Source organism: Scylla paramamosain, unplaced genomic scaffold (assembly GCF_035594125.1).
Source record: "Scylla paramamosain isolate STU-SP2022 unplaced genomic scaffold, ASM3559412v1 Contig6, whole genome shotgun sequence".
Taxonomy (NCBI): domain Eukaryota; kingdom Metazoa; phylum Arthropoda; class Malacostraca; order Decapoda; family Portunidae; genus Scylla; species Scylla paramamosain.
The window spans coordinates 544,156-565,930 of NW_026973671.1; the positions used below are offsets into that span (position 1 = coordinate 544,156).

At 40.1% G+C, this 21,775-nt stretch overlaps 1 protein-coding gene across 9 annotated transcripts in view; it reads right to left on the reverse strand.

Annotated features, from left to right (window-relative positions):
• LOC135096695 (uncharacterized) overlaps nucleotides 1-18,360 on the reverse strand; it is a 37,321-nt gene extending 18,961 nt beyond the window's left edge. For 6 of the 9 annotated variants that reach the window (XM_063998431.1, XM_063998432.1, XM_063998428.1 and 3 more), the window contains exons 1-6: nucleotides 17,648-18,349; nucleotides 13,913-15,367; nucleotides 12,263-12,415; nucleotides 7,593-7,696; nucleotides 865-984; nucleotides 62-184 (exon numbers count right to left, since the gene is read on the reverse strand). In XM_063998431.1, the coding sequence (XP_063854501.1) occupies nucleotides 7,668-7,696; nucleotides 12,263-12,415; nucleotides 13,913-14,423 (693 nt within the window). In that variant the 5' untranslated portion in view covers nucleotides 14,424-15,367; nucleotides 17,648-18,349 and the 3' untranslated portion in view covers nucleotides 62-184; nucleotides 865-984; nucleotides 7,593-7,667. Of the gene's footprint in view, nucleotides 1-61; nucleotides 185-864; nucleotides 985-7,592; nucleotides 7,697-12,262; nucleotides 12,416-13,912; nucleotides 15,368-17,647 lie in introns of all 9 variants that reach the window. The other 3 variants (XM_063998434.1, XM_063998433.1, XM_063998426.1) reach the window with 3 other exon arrangements.
• Nucleotides 18,361-21,775: the final 3,415 nt, after the last annotated feature.

Sequence of the window (21,775 nt, forward strand, 5' to 3'; positions counted from 1 at the left end):
GTGTTGGAGAGAATCCCTGCACTGTTCTGAAATATATGAGCTTCCCCTGACCATGACTGACCTGGCTTGAAGAGGGCAGGGACTCACAGGGCTCAGTTGTTGCCCAGGGCAGCACAGAAAGACACCAGGTCAGGCTCAGCAGGTGTGTCAGATTCAGTGGTGACCTCACTACTTGTCACCACACCTGCAAGGGAAAGGACCAGATGTGTGGTGGTGATGGCTGTCTGTCCTCTATATAGTGAAAAGTGGCACAGTATAAAAAGATGGGTTGCAATTTATGAATGAATGAATTGACTAATTGCTTTCAAGGCACCACAGCAAGGGTCATATGTCATCACATTAAAATATTAAGAAAATATGTGAAGAGAATTGTTGAATGTTCAGAAATATTTGTACATCAAAACTTCTGCACTGCAATGAACTGTAATCTTTATTTTTTTCCTTTTCAATGCATTTCTCAAGATTCATGATTTTCCTTTTTTTATAATTCTTAGCTGTAAATTTTGCAGTCATAAATCACAAGAAATCACAGGAAATGACACATTATTTTACATCTCTCTCTCTCTCTCTCTTACTGTTCCCTAAGGGGTCCTCCTCCCACACTCCCAGCATCACCTTTAGTCAATAAATAAACATGAGTGCACTTTTGCTTAACACTCCATCACAGCACTCCATTACCATGCCATCACTCCCTGCCACAGCATCACCCCTCCCCTCCCACCCTGGCAACACCACCCAGCCACACTACCTACCACCTCAACACTGTTTTGCACCAGCCACATCTTAGCTAATCTCTTACATCACCTATAAGCCTTAAGCCTCCACACTCATCACACCACCACTCTCAGCTGCACTCCCACCCACACTGGCCAGACTTGGGTGTCGTTGGCCCTCCATTGGTGTGGCTGTGGGCGTGGTAGGCGCACACCAGCTCCTCATGGTTAGAACTGACAGATGAGCCACTTGCCTCCTTGCTGGCTGCACCTGAGGACAGTACAGGTGTGGTAAGGCTTTGACTTAGACCAGGTGTGTTAATTTGGTACCCTCTATTGGAGCCAGTGTGTTAATTAGGTATCCTTTATTTAATTAGGTATCTTGTACTGGTAGTGTTGTTGTTTTGTTTGGGCTGAAGGTAGATATGCACTACGTGTCACTTATTTTTGTTGCCCTTGGCCAGTGTCCTTCCTACATAAAAAAAAAATAAATAAATTTGATTATGTAGTGTTTATGTATTGTCTTTTGTATTATGTATTTTTATATGTATTTAGTGTTATGTATCATTTCATTATGTAGCATGTATTATCTATTGTGCACTGTGTATTATTGTACATGACTTATTTTGCTGATATTTCACTTTGGTGGTACTGCATCAAACACTGACTGACTGACTCACTGACTCACTCACTCACTCACTCACTGAGCATTTGTGTGCATGCTGGTGTACATTCTTTGTGTCCTAGTTTCAATGCAATTATGAATAACAAACAAAAAATAATGCACACTTTATTTTTTTTATTAATGGCAAGAAATATTTATAACAGAGAGCTTGTTATGGTCATTAATTGGGACTCTCTATCATAACTATTTTCATTATCACCATTATTGTTACAAATAATACTCCTATAACTGCAAATCTAAATGGAACCATGAAATAATAAGGAAAAGCAGAGGTCAGGAGAAGAAAATCAATCAAATAACCATAAAAGGAACTACTAGCAACAGACACACTAACAAACCCAGTAAATGAAATAAATAAAATAAAATAAATAACAACAACAACAACAACAATAATGATAATAACAATAATAATAAAGATAAATAAATGCATTAAAATCCAAACAAATAAATGAACAAATAAATAAATAACAAAACAAGAGGTCAAAAATCAAATACAGTGGGTCTTTGTAAATGAGGCAGCAGTCCCACAGGCAGCCAGTGTGAGCAGAGGCTGTGTCATGACAAGAGAGTCCTGCACACTGGTCATCTTTGTACAGTTGAGGTCATTAGCCGAGTGTACTCTTGCACTCACTTTCCTGATTGTGTGTTTTCCTGTAGTCTCAAGTCTAAGGACCAATCTATTCCCAGACTTTGTGAGGAGACTGTGAGCAGATCAGAAAACTCCAGACTGAAGGAAATGTCAAGGCACAGGAAGCTTGACTTCTGACCATCACCGCACTAACAACTATTGCTTTTCATTCATTTATCTTTTTTACTCTGGTCTTTCTTCCAGAGACCAACAGGGTTAAGAGTGTGAATGATGTGTGCATGAGTGTGTGGAGCTTTGTTTAGGCCATCCTGTGTCAGATTTTTGGCCTGTTATACAGATGGGCAAATCTTTTTATCTTTACTCTATCCCTTCACACCACAAAGCTGTTCTAAAAAGGAAAGACAAAAGAGATGGAACAGCCAGCTGCGACCTCACTGAACATTTCACAACCTGCCTTTTAAAAATTCTGTTCTTTCACACAACTCTACTTGCACCTAATACATGCACACCCTTCACTCAAAATTCAAAATTATCATGGCAACTCCTACACCAGCCTCGGAGTCCCCAGGACAAATGTCCCCAGATCAGACTGCTCTTCTGGTGAGTGTCTTGACACCACCCTCAACTTTTTCTTCAATAACTTCTGCAACATTTGTGGCCTTACATCTTCTTTTCAATCTGTAGAACACAACCTCTCTACTAAAACTTCATCTTTTCCTCCCCAAAACACAGGTGTCTGAGGCAACTGACAGTACCCCCTTCTTTGTTCCCCCCTACTTTCTCTATCATTTTCTGTCCAAAGCTAGATGTTGCAACTATGTGTACAACAACTTAACTTGCTCTTGTACCCACACTCTTGAATCTTCTGGATTTTTTGCCGTCTGGCTATGACTACAGTCACTCTAAAACAAGATTTATCTGTGCTGTATACCTCTCACCTACAAGTAACTCCTCTTCCTATAAAAATTCTTTGACTACTTAACTTCTAAAGTGAGCACGTTCTGAATCTCTTCCCTTTTGTAGAGATCTCCATTCTTGGAGACTTCAATGTTCATTACTAATTTTGCCTTTCCTCTCCCTTCACTGACCATCCTGGTGAACTAGCTTTTAACTCTGCTATCCTCCATGACCTAGAGCAACTGGTACAACACTCTACTTGTTTTCTTGATTGTCTTGGAGATATGCCCAACATTCTTGACCTTTTTCTCACCTCTAACCCTTCTCCTTATGCTATCATCCTATCATCTCCATTGGGCTCCTCCAATCACAACCTTGTATCTGCATCTTGTCCTATCCTTCCAATCCGTCCCCAGGATTCCCCAAAGTGGAGGTGCCTTTGTCATTTTGCCCCTACTGGAGCCAAGTAGGTATTATGCTGATTTGCCTTGGAATGACTACTGTTTCTGTGTCATAGGGTACCCATCTCTGTGTGCTGAGCGCATAACAAAGGTGATAGTATGTGCTATGGAGACATACAATCCTCACTCTTTCTTTTGTCCTAAACCATTGGTTCCCAACCTTCATTACATTACTTGTTTACTGACTTTCCAAGTTTGCATTATCCATATCATCAAGTGAAGGTACAGTACTAAATATCTGCTATAAAGAAACAGAGGTAAACCCTATAAAGCAATCACTCAATTGCATAGCTGGCAATGATAAAAAATTTATCACAATAAATAATAAATCAATGATGATAATGTTATCAGTGATAACTGATAACTCAGTAACTGGTGATAAATTTATCGCCGATATTTGATAACCAATAAATCTATAAATTCAAAATTCTGATAGTAGTGATAACAATATTGATATTTTAAGTAAAAAGAAAGAAAAATCCAAGCCTTTACTTTTATCTTGATCTTAGAAAACTTAGAAACATCTTCAAAAAATTTAAATTCAATGTTTATCCTGTCTCTTCACTAATGAAAAGTACTGTTTTAATTGAAATAACTACATTTGATTTTGAAAGTTAACAACTTCAACGTGCTCATGTTCCTAAAACTACTTTACCAAGGGGGGGATGACATTAGTAGCACTGTGTCGTGGGTAGTGAAGATGGGCATTGGCAGCACTGAAATCAGGAAGGAGTGAGCTGGTACTCGAGATGAGACCAGAGGTGGGAAACACTTTGATTGGCCAAAAGAGCAACAGCAGCAATTACTTCAGGCTACCCATTAAGATCCAGGGCTTGTTCCTCCCTCTCCTCTACCCTCCAACTACTTCATGCTACCCATTAAGATCCTTCGCAGTGATGCTTTCCATAACCTTGCTGCCCTCAGAAGGCTTATGGACCTGATGGGTCCCTCGTATTGTTCTCTGAACTGTGCCTTCGTGCTTGCATCCTGCCTATTCATCTCCACTTGTTCTGTTGTAAAATAGTGTGGTGAGAGCCTTCCCTGTCACCTCTCCCCAGTACTCACCCACTGAGAGCAAGTATCCACCTCACTGGCTGCCTCCCTCTAGCATTCCTTCATTTCATTCATACAAACTTCCCCAGAGTAGTAAAAATGATCAGACAACTTCCTCCAAAGATCACATTCCAAATCTTGGTCTTTGTGGAACTCCTCATAAAAAGCAGTTTATTAGTCCACATACCAATAATTTATTTCACATGAAATTCACTGGAATTTGTGGCACCAATATTTGGAGAAACCATAAACATTTACAAACTCATTCACTTTCATTGTTACCATTTGTCCACACCACCTTACTGTATTTCAGATTATTACAGCACCATCCTACTCCACACATCACTACTCTGTGCAGGAAAAGAGATGAGTGTGGAGGAACATGTACAGTGTATGGCACTGCAATACTAACTGCTAGATTTAGAATACAAGATGACTGATATCAAAATGTTACAAGACTTATCCATGTATTAAGTTTGGACATCACTCCTTCAAAACAGTCACCTTGACCACCAATAAAGTGGTCCCAGTCCCGCTGTCACTGCTCACATGTGTTTAGTAAGTCTTGTTCTCAAAGCATGTTAAGCACCTTCTGTGACTCAGGCTCAACCTCTTCCATGGAACACAGGATAACAACATATGGAAATCAGAAAGGCTGCCAGAAGTCATAAGGCTTACCCGTGGCAGTTCCTGCACAAAATATACCTACCTATTTCCATCTACCATCCCCATCCATAAATCTTTTAAAACTCCTAAAGAACCAACACCAACAACCTGATTACTGAGTCCATTCCATTCACCTACCACTCCATCTGAAAACCAATTCCTTCCTATCTCCCTTTTAAGTCTGACTTTTCAAACTTAGATCCATCCTTTCTCATTTCATGGTGTCAAGATGGCATCCTTTTCACCCACAGCTTCCTTTATCTTTAGGAAGAAGTTACAAATGAAGTGTGGATCCAGGTCTTGTCCCCAGTGGAGACCCTCAATGTGAAGGTTGGGTCATCTGGCACACCTTCTGTTTGGAGATCAGAAGCCTGGGCACACATTTTTCAGCTATGTGGTCATATTCAAATCAAACATGGGGATTGCCTCAGCTGTTCTGTATGATGCACCAACCCTGACACCAACTCCCTTCGCTGATCTCCAACAATTCCCTTGCACGTCACTCAACCGTTTCCATGTTTTCAGTGGCTGAGCTCACGGAATATCATCCTGACCTCTTGTCATCTTCCAGAGATATTCTGTTGCTCCTGAAGAATACATGGCACTTGACGCACCTCACATAACTCACTGCTTCCTTGCCACACGTGTGCTAATTCATGTCAAAGGTCTCTGCTGAATTTGACACACAATTTGGTGTTAACTCTGCTCTTGTTTGCAGTTCATGATGAAATATGAAGTTCAGCATGAGGCCACAAAACTCATGTGATATGGCTCACAAAGTTCACAGAAAGACACCAATTGGCAGACTGCTTGATAACTGTCACTGTCCAGTCCCATCAGACATGCATCCTTGTACAGCCACCTGTTGGTGTACTATGGAACTAGTCTTGGGGCTTTGATACCACCTCACACTTCATTTTACCCTTCAATCCCAACATGTCAGTGGTAGCTGAGGTAATCTCATTCTTGTGTATAGATTCCTTTAGTTACAAGGAATATGTATTATGTTGCTGGGACACTCACTTTGTGCCTCTCTCAAATGGATGATGTATAATAAGAGCTAAGATAAGCAACATTGTTTCAGCTTTTTTCTGCCACACACAGTCATCTATCAAGAATCTGGCAAAGCCTGGGATGAATATAGCAGCGTGTTATGACCACAGGTCTCTGTGCTCTTACACTGTAAATATGCACTGTGATGCCCCATGAGTACCTCTGGGGTGATAACACTCATGAGGTCCACAGCTGGCTGCTGCATTACCACACGACACAGTGCACCACTTGTGGAAGACATGAGGTCATTATGTACACTTCCTTCTCAGTGATAAAATGAATCCAAGAAATGTATACAGTGGAACCTCAGTTACTGAATGTCTCCCTCTCCGAACAACTCTGTTTTTGAACAAAAATTTTAACTCCTAATTGCTTTGATTACTGTACCATAATTTGGTTTTCAAACAAAGTTACTCGATTTCAAATACTACAACACGTAACAAAAGCTGCCATTTATTACTAATTTATAGTTTCTATAAATATTTCCTTTGGAGGAGAGACACAGAGGGTAAGACAGTAATTCAATCTTTGAAATAAGTTAAATATGATCCTACTGAAGAACCTCAATGTAAACAAACAAGGTTCGGGGCTCAGGAGTAATCCCAAGCCTCCTGTGGCTCTCCCGATGAGCCACAATGCCATCACTACTGCACAACTGCATTTTTCCAGTAGCTTTTCCCAGCAGCAAGATGTCTAAGTGTTATGATCACCTTCATTTTTGGCAGCGAGTGGGTTGCTCCTCTCTGTCTCTGTAAGGCTTCCCTCACTTCATGGGTGACAAAGAGAAAGCCAGCATGGTCTAAACAATATCTTTTGATGAGTACTGTATCACTAAGTTCATTCAATACAGCTTTTCTGAATAAAAAAATTCTAAGCTGGAGATGCTGTGGAGCAGCCATCTTAGCAGCGGGAGTGTTGGTCATTACCCACTAAGACATGGTGGATGCGAGTCTGAGAATGGATTAATCTATTTTAGAATGACTCCTGTGGGGAAAATAGTATCGGTTTTCAAACATTTTGGATTTGGAACGACATTTACGAACAAATTAAGTTAAAAAACTGAAGTTCCCCTGCATAAGGATTCACTGTTGAATGAAAGATAAAGCAAAAGAGATAAAGATGAAGTTGAAACTGTCCTCCTCATATTCAAAGTAATGAGGAGTTCTGGATACTTCCCTTGCAGAGTCAAAATCAGTTCAAACTGGCAGGAACTGTATCAGATGAAGAGGCTTGCTGACAAATAAAAGTAAAACAATGCAGATGTAACACAACTGCTCACTGTCAACTACGACAATGTAAAACTAGAGATATAAAATAGGAACACACTGATAAATAAAGCAAAAACAATTGACATGTAGGATATCTGAACCAACTGTATAAAAAAAAAAAAAAAAAAAAAAAACTGTTCATAAAGCAACACAAACAACATGCAAAATGAAGCTGAAACTTTCCTTCTTGGTAGTGAAGTGACATACCTCTCTCAGCATTGCAAGGGGCCTGGGCTGCTCCCTTCCCCTTGGCCCCCTTAGAGGTTTTGTCTGGGGGTGTGTTCACTCAGGGCGGGAGGGATTGGGGACACCTGCAAAATGTGGCCACTTGAGAGATGGGACAGCCACCCTTGAGGAGTCACCCAGACAACCAGCCAGCCAGCCCACAGTGGACTAGTCAGCCAGATAGCCAGCCAGTCAGCTAGTCAGCAAGAAAACCAACCAGCCAGCCGGTCAGCCAGGCATCCAACCAGTCAGTTAGTTAGCCAGCCAGCCAACCAGAAAGCCAGAAAGCCAGCCAGCCCAAAGAAAACACTACACACAGAGGAGGAGAGGCACTACAAAGACTAAATTTGGTATTATTAAGAGAAGTGGACATTGTTGAACACATGAACTACAATCATCCTGTAGGAAAAAGTGATTGTGTGATGGTAAGGTTTCATATCAAAGAAAAAGAAGAGGAAAGTAGATGGGAAAATTATAAGGATGAAATATTTAGCTATGGTAAAACTAACTTCAAATAAATGATGAGATACTTTGGTAAGATGGACTGGAGTGCCTTTATTACAGCAAAAGATGTGCAGAAGTAGGAAGCATTAGTCACTAGGTATATATAAGAAAGAGTGAAAAGATGTGTACCAAAAGGAAACACAAAGATAAGATATAACAAAGACTGGTATAACAGAAGATGTGAAGTTAAAGTTGAAGGATGCATTTGACAAAGTACCACACTGAAGATTGATATGAAAGATATAAACACAATAAGAAGAAAATAAAAACACAAAGACTGCTATAAAAGAATATGTGAAGTAGTGAGGGAGGAGAGGAAGAAGGCATGGAATAGATGGAGGTGAAAAATGCAAAGATGTGGCAAAACTACACCACTACAAGAAATGACTGTGTAAGGGTTATTACAGAAGAAAGGACAAGTTATGAGAACGATGTTATGGACAAATGTAAAGAGGAACCAAAACTATTCTTCAGGTGTGTGAGGAGCACAATGAAAACAAAGAAGGTGAATGGTCAAATGTGTGAGGATCTGGCTGACATGGCAGAGATGATGAATAAGAGTTTTCATTTAGCGTTCACAATGAGAGGATATTTGTGGGGCAAAGTGAGATGAGTGAAAAAATGGGTCCAGGGAAAATCCAGGTGACTGAGGAAGACATGTGGAAACAGTGTGAGGGACTAGATGTTAGAAAGGCCCCTGGACCCAAAAAAGTGTTGGGATGGATACTGAAAGAATGCAATCAGCAGGTGACATGGGTGGTGCACAGTATTACTGAGAGTTCCTTAAATGAAAGTAGAGTCCTGCTTAAATGAAAGAGAGTAAAAAATAATTCCAATTTATAAAGGTGGTAACAAGAAGAGGCGATGAACTACAGACCAGTGTCTCTAACAAGTGTGGTATGTAAAATGTCTGAAAGATTAAAGAAGGATAAATTAATGCATTACCTAGAAAATGAAGTGATGATAAAACAATTTGGATTTAGAAGACAGAGGTCATGTATTATAAACCTGATGAGTTTTTATTCAAGAGTGGTGGATACAATACAAGAGAGGAATGGGTGGGCAGACTGTGTATATTTAGCCCTGAAGAAAGCCTTTGATAAAGTGCCACACAGGAGACTGCCATGGAAGATGGAGCATGATGATGGTCTGAGGGATGGCCTGCTGGGATGGATGGAGAATTTCTTGACTGAGAGAGAGATGAGAACCGTGGTAAAAGATTGGGAGTCATCACAGAGGAAAACTGAAAGTGGAGTACCCAAAAGCTCAGTGCTGGCACCAGTCATATATGAATGATATGATACAGAGTGTGAATAGCTACATGAGCCTTCTGTGCAGATGATGCCAAGTTCCTGAAAGAGTTGAGAGTGAGGAAGATTGTGGAGTGTTGCAAGAGGATCTGAACAAGATATTGGAGTGGAGTCATAGATGGGAAATGGAGTTTAATCCAGAGAAATGTAAAGTAATGGAATTTGGAAAGAGTGAGAGAAGAGTAAAAGGAAATTATGTGTTGAAAGGTGAGAGGTTGAGTAAAGCAGAGGAGGAAAACGATCTGGGTGTTACGGTCAGTGGAAATTTGATCCCATAGAAACACATTAGCAGAACTACAGGAGAAACCTATAATTTGTTAAGCCTATAATTTGTTGAGAGGAATAAGGCCATCTTTTGAGTATAACAATGAAAAGATGATCAGGAAGATGATTATATCACTGATTTGACCTAGACTGAAATATGCAGCTGTAGTGTGCTCATTCTACATGAAAAAGGATGTAATGAAGTCGGAGAAAGCTGAGAGATGGTACCAAGAGTCGTTTGTCATACGAAGAGAGACTGGCAGAGTTGCACCCACCAATACTGGAAAAAAGGAGAGAAAGGGGAGACTTGACTGCTATACACAAAGCACAGGAGGAAGTGGAGGAGGTGGACCAGAGTGACTTGATGGTTTAGGATACGTGAGATATTAGAGGACATGGAAAGAGGCTGAAGAAGAGTACTTGTAAAAGAGACATCAAAAAAATATAGTTTCCCACAAAGAAGTACAGATGTATAGAACAGTCTGGATAAGGAAATAGTAAATGCAAGAGGTATACATGGATTCAAGGCTAAACTGTATATTAAAAGATATGGAGATGGGATAGCACCAGCATACCTCTTGTCCCATAAAACTGGATATTGAAGGAATGTAGAGAACAACTGGCTTATAAAATTCACAGTCTAGTGGTGACATCACTATCACAGGGAAGAGTACCAAAAGATTGGAAGAGAGCGAATATTACACCAATATTCAAAGGAGGAAATAAAGAAGACCCAATAAATTATAGACCAGTGTCCTTGACTAGTGTTGTAGGAAAACTGTGAAAGAAAAATAAAGGAGAGATAGATGGAACACTTGGAAAGAGATAAAGTTTTGGTAAATTGTCAATTTGGATTTAGGAGGGGAAGATCATGCTCCATGAACTTACTGTCCTTTTATTCAAGAGTAGTCGACATTGTGCAGGAGAGAGACAGATGGGTGGATGGTGTCTACTCAGACTTGAAGAAAGCGTTTGACAAAAGTACCACACCAAAGATTGCTATGGAAGATAAAAAAATATGGAAAAATTGGAGGAAGACTGCTGGAGTGGATGGAGGACTATCTGGATGATAGAGAGATGAGAACTGTAATACAAGACCAGAATTCATCTTGGCTGAAAGTAACTAGTGGTGTCCCACAGGGGTCAGTGTTGGGACTGATAATGTTTGTAATGTATGTGAATGACATAAATGAAGAAATAGATAGTTATATGGACTTATTTGCAGATGATGCTAAGCTGATGAGAAGGATAGAAAATGTAAATGACTAATAATAATAATAATAATAATAATAATAATAATAATAATAATAATAATAATAATAATAATAATAATAATAATAAAGTTTATTATTTAGGCAGTTAACAAACTGAAAATGTACATAGGGGGTGGGGAAATACTTAACATTAATCCTAAAGGTAAGTCTAATCTAGAAGGGACTACTGATTGATGGCTCGCACCATGGTGGGAATCGCACTGTTTCTGTACTGGTACCGGTACTGGTACTGCAAGATGATTTAAATAAGATAAATAGATGGAGTAAATCTTGGCAAATGGAATTCAATTTAAGTAAATGTAAAGTAATGGAGTTTGGTAAGAGTAAGAAAAGAATACAATATCATTATGAGATGGATGGTGTGAAGTTACAGAAATCAAAAGAGGAAATGGATTTGGGAGTAACAGTTACTGAAAATTTGACTCCATACAGACACATTGATAAAATTACTGGAAAGATGATGAATTTGTTAAAAAGAATGAGAATGGCATTCTCACATTTGGATAAAGAAATGATAAAAAAAAGTTGTTGATTTCCATGATAAGATCAAGACTGGAAGTGTGGTCTCCTCATACAAGGAGGAATATTATAAAATTAGAAAGAGTACAAAGAGCAGTCACTAAGATGGTTCCAGAGTTGAGCAAGTCAACCTAGGAAAAGAAATTAAGAATGTTGGAAATTCCTACCCTTGAAAATAAGAGAGAGAGAGAGAGAGAGAGAGAGAGAGAGAGAGAGAGAGAGAGAGAGAGAGAGAGAGAGAGAGAGAGAGAGAGAGAGAGAGAGAGAGAGAGAGAGAGAGAGAGAGAGAGAGAGAGAGAGAGAGAGGAGATTTAATAAACACCTATAGAATGGTAAATGGTATGGAAAATGTGTTTTATAACTTTAGACACACAGAGTACAAGGGGACACAATAAGAAGTTGAAGAAAGTTAACTGTAGAAGAGACATTAAGAAGTATAGTTTTCCTCACAGAAGTGTGAACAAATGGAATGAACTCAGTGAAGACATTGTCAATGCCGTAACTGTCCACGCTTTTAAGACCAAACTAGATAGGTATAGAGACGAGATACTATGAGATTACTCCTCTCCTTACCACTCAGTCATGAACAAAATAATACTCAGCAAAATAATCAAACAAATAAAAGAAAGGTTTATAATATTTTAAGTTTTCTTGATCCACATCACACTAACACTTCTGGAAAATCTTTATCCCCTTAATAAGGATCCAGTTATCTACAAGTGCCACCTCAGGGCTCCTCCCTAGATGGCCTGTAGACTGTACACAGGGACTTTTACAATACCTGAAATGCATTCCTTCCCAACAGTGGTGAGAGGCAGGGGAGTGATATGCTGTGACCCTTCACAAAGGAGCACCTCAGGCTGCTGCCTCACACCAGCATGGTCTGTGGCTGGGGAAGTGTCCTCTCCAGGCTTCTCCCCATATGCTGAGGATTCTGGAAAGACAAAGACAACTAACTTATATAGAGAAGACTACATTAAGGTGCCAATCTCAATAGAATATGATTATGAAGAAAAAATTAATCAAAATTTGATAAGTGTCATGAGACCATCTTCATGAAAGAACTGAAGTTACAGGCAGGGGGAAATACAGGATCAGGCAGGGAGTTCTTAAGTTTAACAGTTAAAGGAATGTAAAACTGAGAATACTGGGAGGTGGACAGAATAGTAGCAAGCCTTGTGCCACGAGACCACAACAGGAGGAGAGGCAGACAGTTAAGATGATCAAAAGACCAGCTGCCATGCAAGAAACTACAGAAGATAGCAAGAGATGCAACACTGCAGGAGAGAGAGAGAGAGAGAGAGAGAGAGAGAGAGAGAGAGAGAGAGAGAGAGAGAGAGAGAGAGAGAGAGAGAGAGAGAGAGAGAGAGAGAGAGGGGGGGGGGGCAGGCAGTCTGAAGACAGTCAGTCAGAGGAGTTGATGAGATGAAATGCTTTTGATTCCACCCTAACCAGCTGAGCAACACGAGTGGAGTACCCCCATACATGTGAGGCATACACCATACATTTATTTATTTATTTTTTGTTGCCAAGGGCAACAAAAATCCAATAAAAAAAATGCCCACTGAAATGCCAGTCCCATAAAAGGGTCAAAGCAGTAGTCAAAAATTGATGGATAAGTATCTTGAAACCTCCCTCTTGAAGGAATTCAAGTCATAGGAAGGTGGAAATACAGAAGCAGGCAAGGAGTTCCAGAGTTTACCAGAGAAAGGAATGAATGATTGAGAATACTGGTTAACTCTTGCATTAGAGAGGTGGACAGAATAGAAGTGAGAGAAAGAAGGTCTTGTGCAGCGAGGCCGACATGGATGGATAAGGCCCCTGTACAGAGTTAGCAGCTGTGGGGGTGAGGAAAACTGGTGGAGACAACTCAAAGTGCTTAACTGTTTTAGCTAGAGATGAGATGTGAAATTTCCATTTTAGGTTACTAGTAAAGGACAGGACATTCCTGAATGCTTGGACATCTACAAAAAGATGTGGAAAGATGCGGAGTGATATCATCACCAGCATAGGAGTGAACGTGACAATGATTTTTGGTTAGAAAATTATTGATGAATACCAGAAAGAGTGGATGACAGGACAGATCCCTGGGAGGAGAAGAATGGTGACCAGTTAGAAGATTATTGATGAATACCATAAACAGTGGGTGACAGGACAGATCCCTGAGAGAAGAAGAATGGTGACCAGTTATATCATTGATGAACAGCAGAGAGAGTGGGTGACAGGACAGATCCCCGAGGAACATGACTTAGGAGAAGAATGGTGACTGTCTGTCACTGGAGCAATAGAACAGTTAGAAAAGAAACTTGAGGTTAAGTTACAGAGAAGGATAGGAGAGTGCAAAGAAGAGTTGGATGAAGGTGTTTACAGGGCACAGCACAGACCTAGGTAATTGCAATACACATTACATACCTGGGGACTTTTACAATACCTGAAATGCATTCCTTACTGACAGTGGTGAGAGGCAGGGGAGTGATATGGTGCGACCCTTCACAAAGGAGCACATCAAGGGGAGTGATATGGTGCAATCCTTTACAAAGGAGCACCTCAGGCTGCTGCCTCACACCAGCATGGTCTGTGACTGGTGAATGTCCTCTCCAGGCTCCTCCCCAGATGCCATGGATTCTGGAAAGACAGAGACAGCAGAAGCACTCCCTGCAGCTGATGGCAGCAGCATTTGGCCACAAAGTTGTGCATGCTCCTGTGCAGTACCTACTGAGGGATTTATAAAGTTTAATGTGAATTAATGCAGTTTTATTTTGAAGGAGTTTTCCATTTGTGGTGATTTGTACAGAGTTATCTAAGATGCTGGGTGTGTCATAAGGTCCAAGCCAGTCCTCCTCAAGCCAGGAACCTTTCCTTCCTTGCTTTTTATTATTCTTTACAACAACTTTCATTCCAATCTTAAAGTCAAATGACTTATGTCCTTTAGCTTTCCTCATTTCATATTATTTCTTTTGTTCAGCTTGTGCTTTAGCAACATGACTGCCAACTTTTTCTTTTATGGCTGTCAAGCGACTCTTTCTTGATTCCACTGACTCATCTGAGGGGCTCAAATTTGGGAATTCTAAAATATCAACTTTTTCATGAAGATCATTTTGGTGCAGTTCAACAAACAGTGTTGGCTGTCTACCAAACTTCAAGAAAGAGGGAGAACACTTTATTGAAGCTTGCATTGATGTTCATATACCAAACAGAGCAGCCTCCGAGTGTTTGTCCCAGTCATTCTGATTCTCATTTACCAATTTAGTTAAAGAGCCCTTCAGCGTCTGGTTGGTCCTCTCATCCTGGCCATTAGTTTGGGGGTGGCAAGCAAGTGTTACAAGGTGCTTCACTTGGACAATGGAAAAGAGTGTCATTTAATGTATTACAGAATTCCTTTCCCTGATCAGTTAAGGTTTTCCCTGGGGGACCAGAACAGTGGAAAATACTCTGCAATACATCACATACCAGATCAGCAGATTTTGAAGGCAGTGGAAATGCCTCTATAAATCTGGAGTGTAAGTCTGTTAAAGTAAAGATGTCCTTGTTGCCAGACTGAGTTTCTTTTAGGGCCCCATCAAATCTACATCAACCATCTGCCAAGGGCCTTCACTCTTAATAGGATTCAGGACTGGTGCTACAGTTTTCATCTTTTCAGATCTCTGACATCAGTCACACTCACCTGTCCAATTCACTACACCTTTCTTAATGCCTATGCAATAAAATCTCTCTGTAGTTTTGGCAATAGTTTTAGTGATGCCCATGTGAGCTCCTCCTCTACTGGAGTCATGAACATCCTGAAATACTTTCCTTTTCTGCTCCCTGGTGAATATGACCATTTTCACCTGAATTGGTCCTCCTTCCTTTGCTCTGCAGGTGTACTGGATTCTGTCTGGGCCACCATCTGCAATTTTTAGTAATCCTAATACCATACAATCACAAAGTGTGCCATGGGAAGGAGGGAGACTAATATAGAATTTTTTTCTTTGATGTAAGAGCCAAGGGCAATAAAGAAAAAAAAAAAAAAAGGCACACTAAGGTGCCAGTTCCTGAAGAAAAGAGCCAAAATGATTTCCAAAATTGAAGAAGTGGCATAAGGCCTCCCTCTTGAAAGGACTGAAGTCATAGGAATGGGAAAACAGAAGTTGGCAGAGAGTTCCAGAGTTTACCAGTGAAAGGGAAGATTAAGAAAATACTGGTTAACTCATGCACTTGGCAGGTGGACTGAATACTAGAAAACCTTGTACAATGAGACCACAAGAGGTGGGGAGGCATGCAGTTAGCAAGAAAGAAACTAAAGATACCAAGAGATGCAACACTGCAGCAAAGAGAGAGAGAGAGAGAGAGAGAGAGAGAGAGAGAGAGAGAGAGAGAGAGAGAGAGAGAGAGAGAGAGAGAGAGAGAGAGAGAGAGAGAGAGAGAGAGAGAGAGAGAGAGAGAGAGAGAAAATTGTTTCAGCTCCCTTACACATTTTCACTGTTGTTCCTGTAGTAAATCTTTCCAAGCTCTCCTTCCATACACACACACACACACACACACACACACACACACACACACACACACACATTCCTTCTAACACCTGTGCTCCTACATCACAAACTTCAAGAACATCCCAAAATGCTTTTCTACCCACTCTGTCATAAGCCTTCTCTAGATGAATGGTACATGTAATATTTATGTTTACCTTAGCATGCCTCTATTATAATTGTGATTGCAAACATATGCTCCACAACACTTTTCTTTCTTGAAACTTCCCTGTTCCCCAACGACCATCACCTCTATCAATAACTTCCATCAATCTCTGAGTCAAGACTCTCCCACAGACTTTTCCTGACACACTAAGCAAACTTATTTACCCTCTGTAACCTTTTTATACATTCCTGCAGCCTTTCCCTTTATATAAACATACAATAACTGCCTCCATCCACTCATCAGGTCCTGCCTCCTTGTTTCCATGCCAATTCACGTAATTCAAATCATCCAGTCTGCTATCACTTCTCCATAGTTATTCCATCAGTGTCTATAGCTTTGCCACACTTCATCACAACTATTGTCTTCTTCATCTCCCTAACAATTTCTCTCATTCTCTACCTGCTTCTATACACATGCTAATTATTATTGCTTCTCCTGTCACCTTATTCATTTGACAAAGTCTTCTCCAAGTAACTTGCACTTCTTTCTTGCTGCTTACAAGAACTTTATACCCTCTCTCTACTCACACAATCCCACACTCTTCTTCCCCCTCTCTTTTGTCCCCTCCTTCCAGAACAAGTTATTGTCATTAATTTTCTTGCACCCAGCTTTCTACCAAACTTCTCACACAATTCCATGCTTTTCTTCCCCCCCTCTTTCTTCACTTCCTTCCAGAACAACTTATTGTCAGTGATCTCCTTACACTCAGCTTTCTACCAAACTTCTCATCCACTCTCATCTTATTTTTTCTTATGAGTTCCTTCAGTTTCATATTCCAAGACCTACACTCTAATTTCTCCTCATTTTAATTTCCTCTGAGTCATTTCTCTTCACCATTTTCTCATAGGCCCTCTTCTCTTCCACAGCCACCTCCATCTCAGCCATGCACTTTTTTTTTTTTAACTTGTATCCCCAAGACTCCCTTGTAGTTACCATATCAATGAATACTTTTTAACATCTTTACCCTCTGAGGCCTCCCCAACTATCTCTCACTTCTCTGTCTTTCACATACCTTCTCACATTCCTCTCTACTACACACCTTACTGTCCAACTATTTAAATAACTTTCCCCCAATGTGTGTAACAACGATATATATTTTTTTCATCACGGCATTATGGTCTGACCAGAGTTCCATTTAATTCTGTGGGACACGCCCATCAAACATTCCTTGGCATGCCAACCATTTCCTTAATTCATCTCTCATCCACTGCTAAACACTCAGTCAGACTTTTCTGTTCACCATTTCAATCTCGATATCTCCTCCACGTGAACCTGTGGATCACTATGGTGGAAGGTTTTTCAGCACACAACCCTCAAATCCATGCATACGTAACTATCCCACCACAAGTTTGTTCATTGTAACATGACTCGCTCTCTCTGCTGCACATAAAGGAATTAAATATATGCAGCACTCAATCCCCTATTCATTTACTCACAAACAGTATATCAGTATGGCACAATAACGTCAATTTGGGCTTGTTCCCTGACTTACCCAGAGTACGTTGTGTTGAGGACCGGATACATGTCCATTATAGCATAACTCGCTATGTTTACTGCACTTTCAGTAGCAAGGTATATGAAACATTAAATTTTCCATCTATTTACACACTAACAATATCTCAATACGCCATAACGCCAAAATGAGCTTCTTTCCCGGTCAGTCATGGCCATCACTATTTAAGGACCAAATATACGTGTAATACTTCATATTTGCTTACTTTTCTCTGCACACAATATTTTTTTTACTGCATATACAACATTGCGATACATACATTGCTAGTAACTGTACACACTAAGCATGCACACCTCCATATTCCCGTTGTAAGCCGCCACGCCACACTAAGGTTTCAGCAAGTCCTGGCGTCGTCTGCTGCCGGGCCGGGGATGCACAGAAGACGCACCTCAACAAGAACAGAACAGAACAGATAGGAAGTTGGTGAAGGGTAAAGAGTTTGGACAGAAGAAGACAAAAAGAAGGGAAAATGAAAGACAGTAAAAGAATGAATGTTTGTGGGCAGAACAGATTGTTATTTTTCTTTTGTTGACTAATATTGAGAAGGCGCCAGCTCGTATTCTGTTAATTTAAGCATTTTTACCCTGCCTAAGAGGTTGCCTTTAATTATTTATTTATTGTTCCGTATAACAAGTAGAACCCAACTAAACAGTGTCCACGCCACACTTTATACTGGCCGCCTGACACCCTGAACAAGCTCTCCGCTTAATGATAAGGCATAATTTTGCAATGTCCTTGATAGTTTACACCCATTCTATATTCACAAATTATTCTTGAACATTTCTGCTAATGGTCCCACGTACTCCTGGATTATAACACCGTCTAATGATAATTTTTGGATCTAAATATTAACAAAGAATTTCTTTCAAAATAAAGAATATTATCAGTACTGGCATATTTTCTCTTAATCTACAATGTTTAGTGATTGTGATTTTCCTGTGGCTGGCCCAGGAGAACCCGGGAATATGGTTATTTTCCAGTGCCTTGTAAACTAAGGGATATTACTCTGTACCATTTCAAAATATCAACAATTAATTTAACAATTTCTAGCTTATAATTTCATTTAATTTTCTTGTTCTAAAATTTTATTGATTCCAAAAGTATATACAAGTTTTTGTTTACACAACCAAGAAGTAAATTTTTATATTTATGACCGTTCCTTTAGGCTATAAAAAATATTTCATGGCATTATTATTATTTGGATGGTATTGTCTTCTCTTTTTTTTCTTTTTTTTTCCTATTGGTATTTTGTGCCATGACATCCACACAAGCAAATCTCTGCCTATAACGTGTGCTGCTCATCGCTTGCATCTTGAAACACGATTCCTTCGAATATATTGGCTAATTACTCGTTTATTCCTTATTTTTGTAGATAATTCTAGATAACAGAACTGCATCCCTGAGGGGAGGCTGTACACAAGGCTATCCCGCATGCTGCCTCGGCCAGCCGCACACCAGGTAGAGAGAGAGAGAGAGAGAGAGAGAGAGAGAGAGAGAGAGAGAGAGAGAGAATTATTATGGTTTTCAATTATTATCATATTATTATTATTATTATTATTATTATTATTATTAGAGAGAGAGAGAGAGAGAGAGAGAGAGAGAGAGAGAGAGAGAGAGAGAGAGAGAGAGAGAGAGAGAGAGAGAGAGAGAGAGAGAGAAATATTATCTACAGTTCTTCTTCTTCTTCTTCTTCTTCTTCTTCTTCTTCTTCTTCTTACTACTATTACTACTACTACTACTACTACTACTACTACTACTACTACTACTATCACAATCACAATTATTATTATTATTATCCTTGCAGGTGCCTCCTTACTACCTATATACTGACTGACCACCGTCTTGACTACCACCACAGTAACCACTATTACTACTACAACTACCACCACCACCAACATTGTTCGCCACCACAGTTCGTCTGCCACAACCACAAGTGCATCCTACCACAATTTAAATGTGATGATTATGACCACTGTGGTGATGGCAGTGATGAGATGGATTGTGGTAGTAGTGGTGGTGGTGGTGATGGTGGCTGGGAAGTAATGTTGGTAGGTGGAAAACATGACTACAGTGGAAATGTTATGGTATGTACAATTGTAGTAGTTATAATTGTGGTAGTTACAATTGTGGTAGTTACAATTGTGGTAGTTACAATTTTGGTGGTTACAATTGTGGTAGTTACAATTGTGGTAGTTACAATTATGGTAGTTACAATTTTGGTGGTTACAATTGGTGGTAGTTACAATTGTGGTAGTTACAATTTTGTTGGTTACAATTGTGGTAGTTACAATTGTGGTAGTTACAATTGTGGTAGTTACAATTGTTGAAGTTTAAGATATTTTAATTAAGAATTGTGGTTACTACTACTACTACTACTACTACTGTTACTAACCTAACCCTTTACTCTTATTCAGATTCGCATCATCAACAACAACAACAACAACAACAAAAATGATGGCAGTAGTAGCAGTAGTAGTGAATGGTCATACATATGTGATGACTATTTTGACTATCAGGCAGCCGATGTTGTGTGTCGGACTATCGTCTTAAAGGAGCCGTAAAATTTACTAGGAATAACTATTTCGGTGATAGTAATAGTGGTAAGCAATAGTAGTAGTAGTAGTAGTAGTAATAGTAGTAGTAGTAGTAGTAGTTAAATTTTCTACTGGTTAACTCTTGCATCAGGGAGGTGGACAGAATAGTGGTGAATGACTGAGAATACTGGTTAACTCTTGCATCAGGGAGGTGGACAGTATAGTAGTGAAAGACTGAGAATACCATTAGCTAATTACCTAATTAGCATTAGGGAGGTGGACAGAATAGTGGTGAAAGACTGAGAATACTGGTTAACTCTTGCATCAGGGAGGTGGACAGAATAGTGGTGAAACACTGAGAATACTGGTTAGCTCTTGCATTAGGGAGGTGGATAGAATAGTGGTGAAAGACTGAGAAAACTGGTTAACTCTTGCATCTGGGAGGTGGACAGAATAATGGTGAAAGACTGAGAATACTGGTTAACTCTCGCATCTGGGAGGTGGACAGAATAATGGTGAAAGACTGAGAATACTGGTTAACTCTCGCATCTGGGAGGTGGACAGAATAATGGTGAAAGACTGGTTTTAAGGGAAACTAACATGAATTATTCAATTCTAGCATTACGTAGGTCAGGATCCCGTTTTCTGTTCAATGATGTATTGTGTGCGGGGCAAGAAACGCACAAAAGATTTTGTACACACGGAGGACTTGGTGTACATGACTGTGTATCTATCGAGATGAGAGAGAGAGAGAGAGAGAGAGAGAGAGAGAGAGAGAGAGAGAGAGAGAGAGAGAGAGAGAGAGAGAGAGAGAGAGAATGTGTTATAAAATCTCCTATAAAGGACACTGGCCGAGGACAACAAAAATCCAATAAAAAAAAAAATGCCCACTGAAATGCCAGTCCCATAAAAGGGTCAAAGCAGTGGTCAAAAATTTATGAATAAGTGTCTTGAAACCTCCCTCTTGAAGGAATTCAAGTCATAGGAAGGTGGAAATACAGAAGCAGGCAGGGAGTTCCAGAGTTTACCAGAGAAAGGGATGAATGATTGAGAATACTGGTTAACTCTTGCGTTAGAGAGGTGGACAGAATAGGGGTGAGAGAAAGAAGAAAGTCTTGTGCAGCGAGGCCGCGGGAGGAGCGGAGGCATGCAGTTAGCAAGATCAGAAGAGCAGTTTGCATGAAAATAGCGGTAGAAGACAGCTAGATATGCAACATTGTGGCGGTGAGAGAGAGGCTGAAGACAGTCAGTTAGAGGAGAGGAGTTGATGATTCGAAAAGCTTTTGATTCCACCCTGTCTAGAAGAGCAGTATGAGTGGAACCCCCCCAGACATGTGAAGCATACTCCATACATGGACGGATAAGGCCCTTGTACAGAGCTAGCAGTTGGGGGGGGGGGGGGATGAGAAAACTGGCGGAGACGTCTCAGAACACTTAACTTCATAGAAGCTGTTTTAGCTAGAGATGAGATGTAAAGTTTCCAGTTCAGATTATAAGTAAAGGACAGACCGAGGATGTTCAGTGTAGAAGAGGGGGACAGTTGAGTGTCATTGAAGAAGAGGGGATAGTTGTC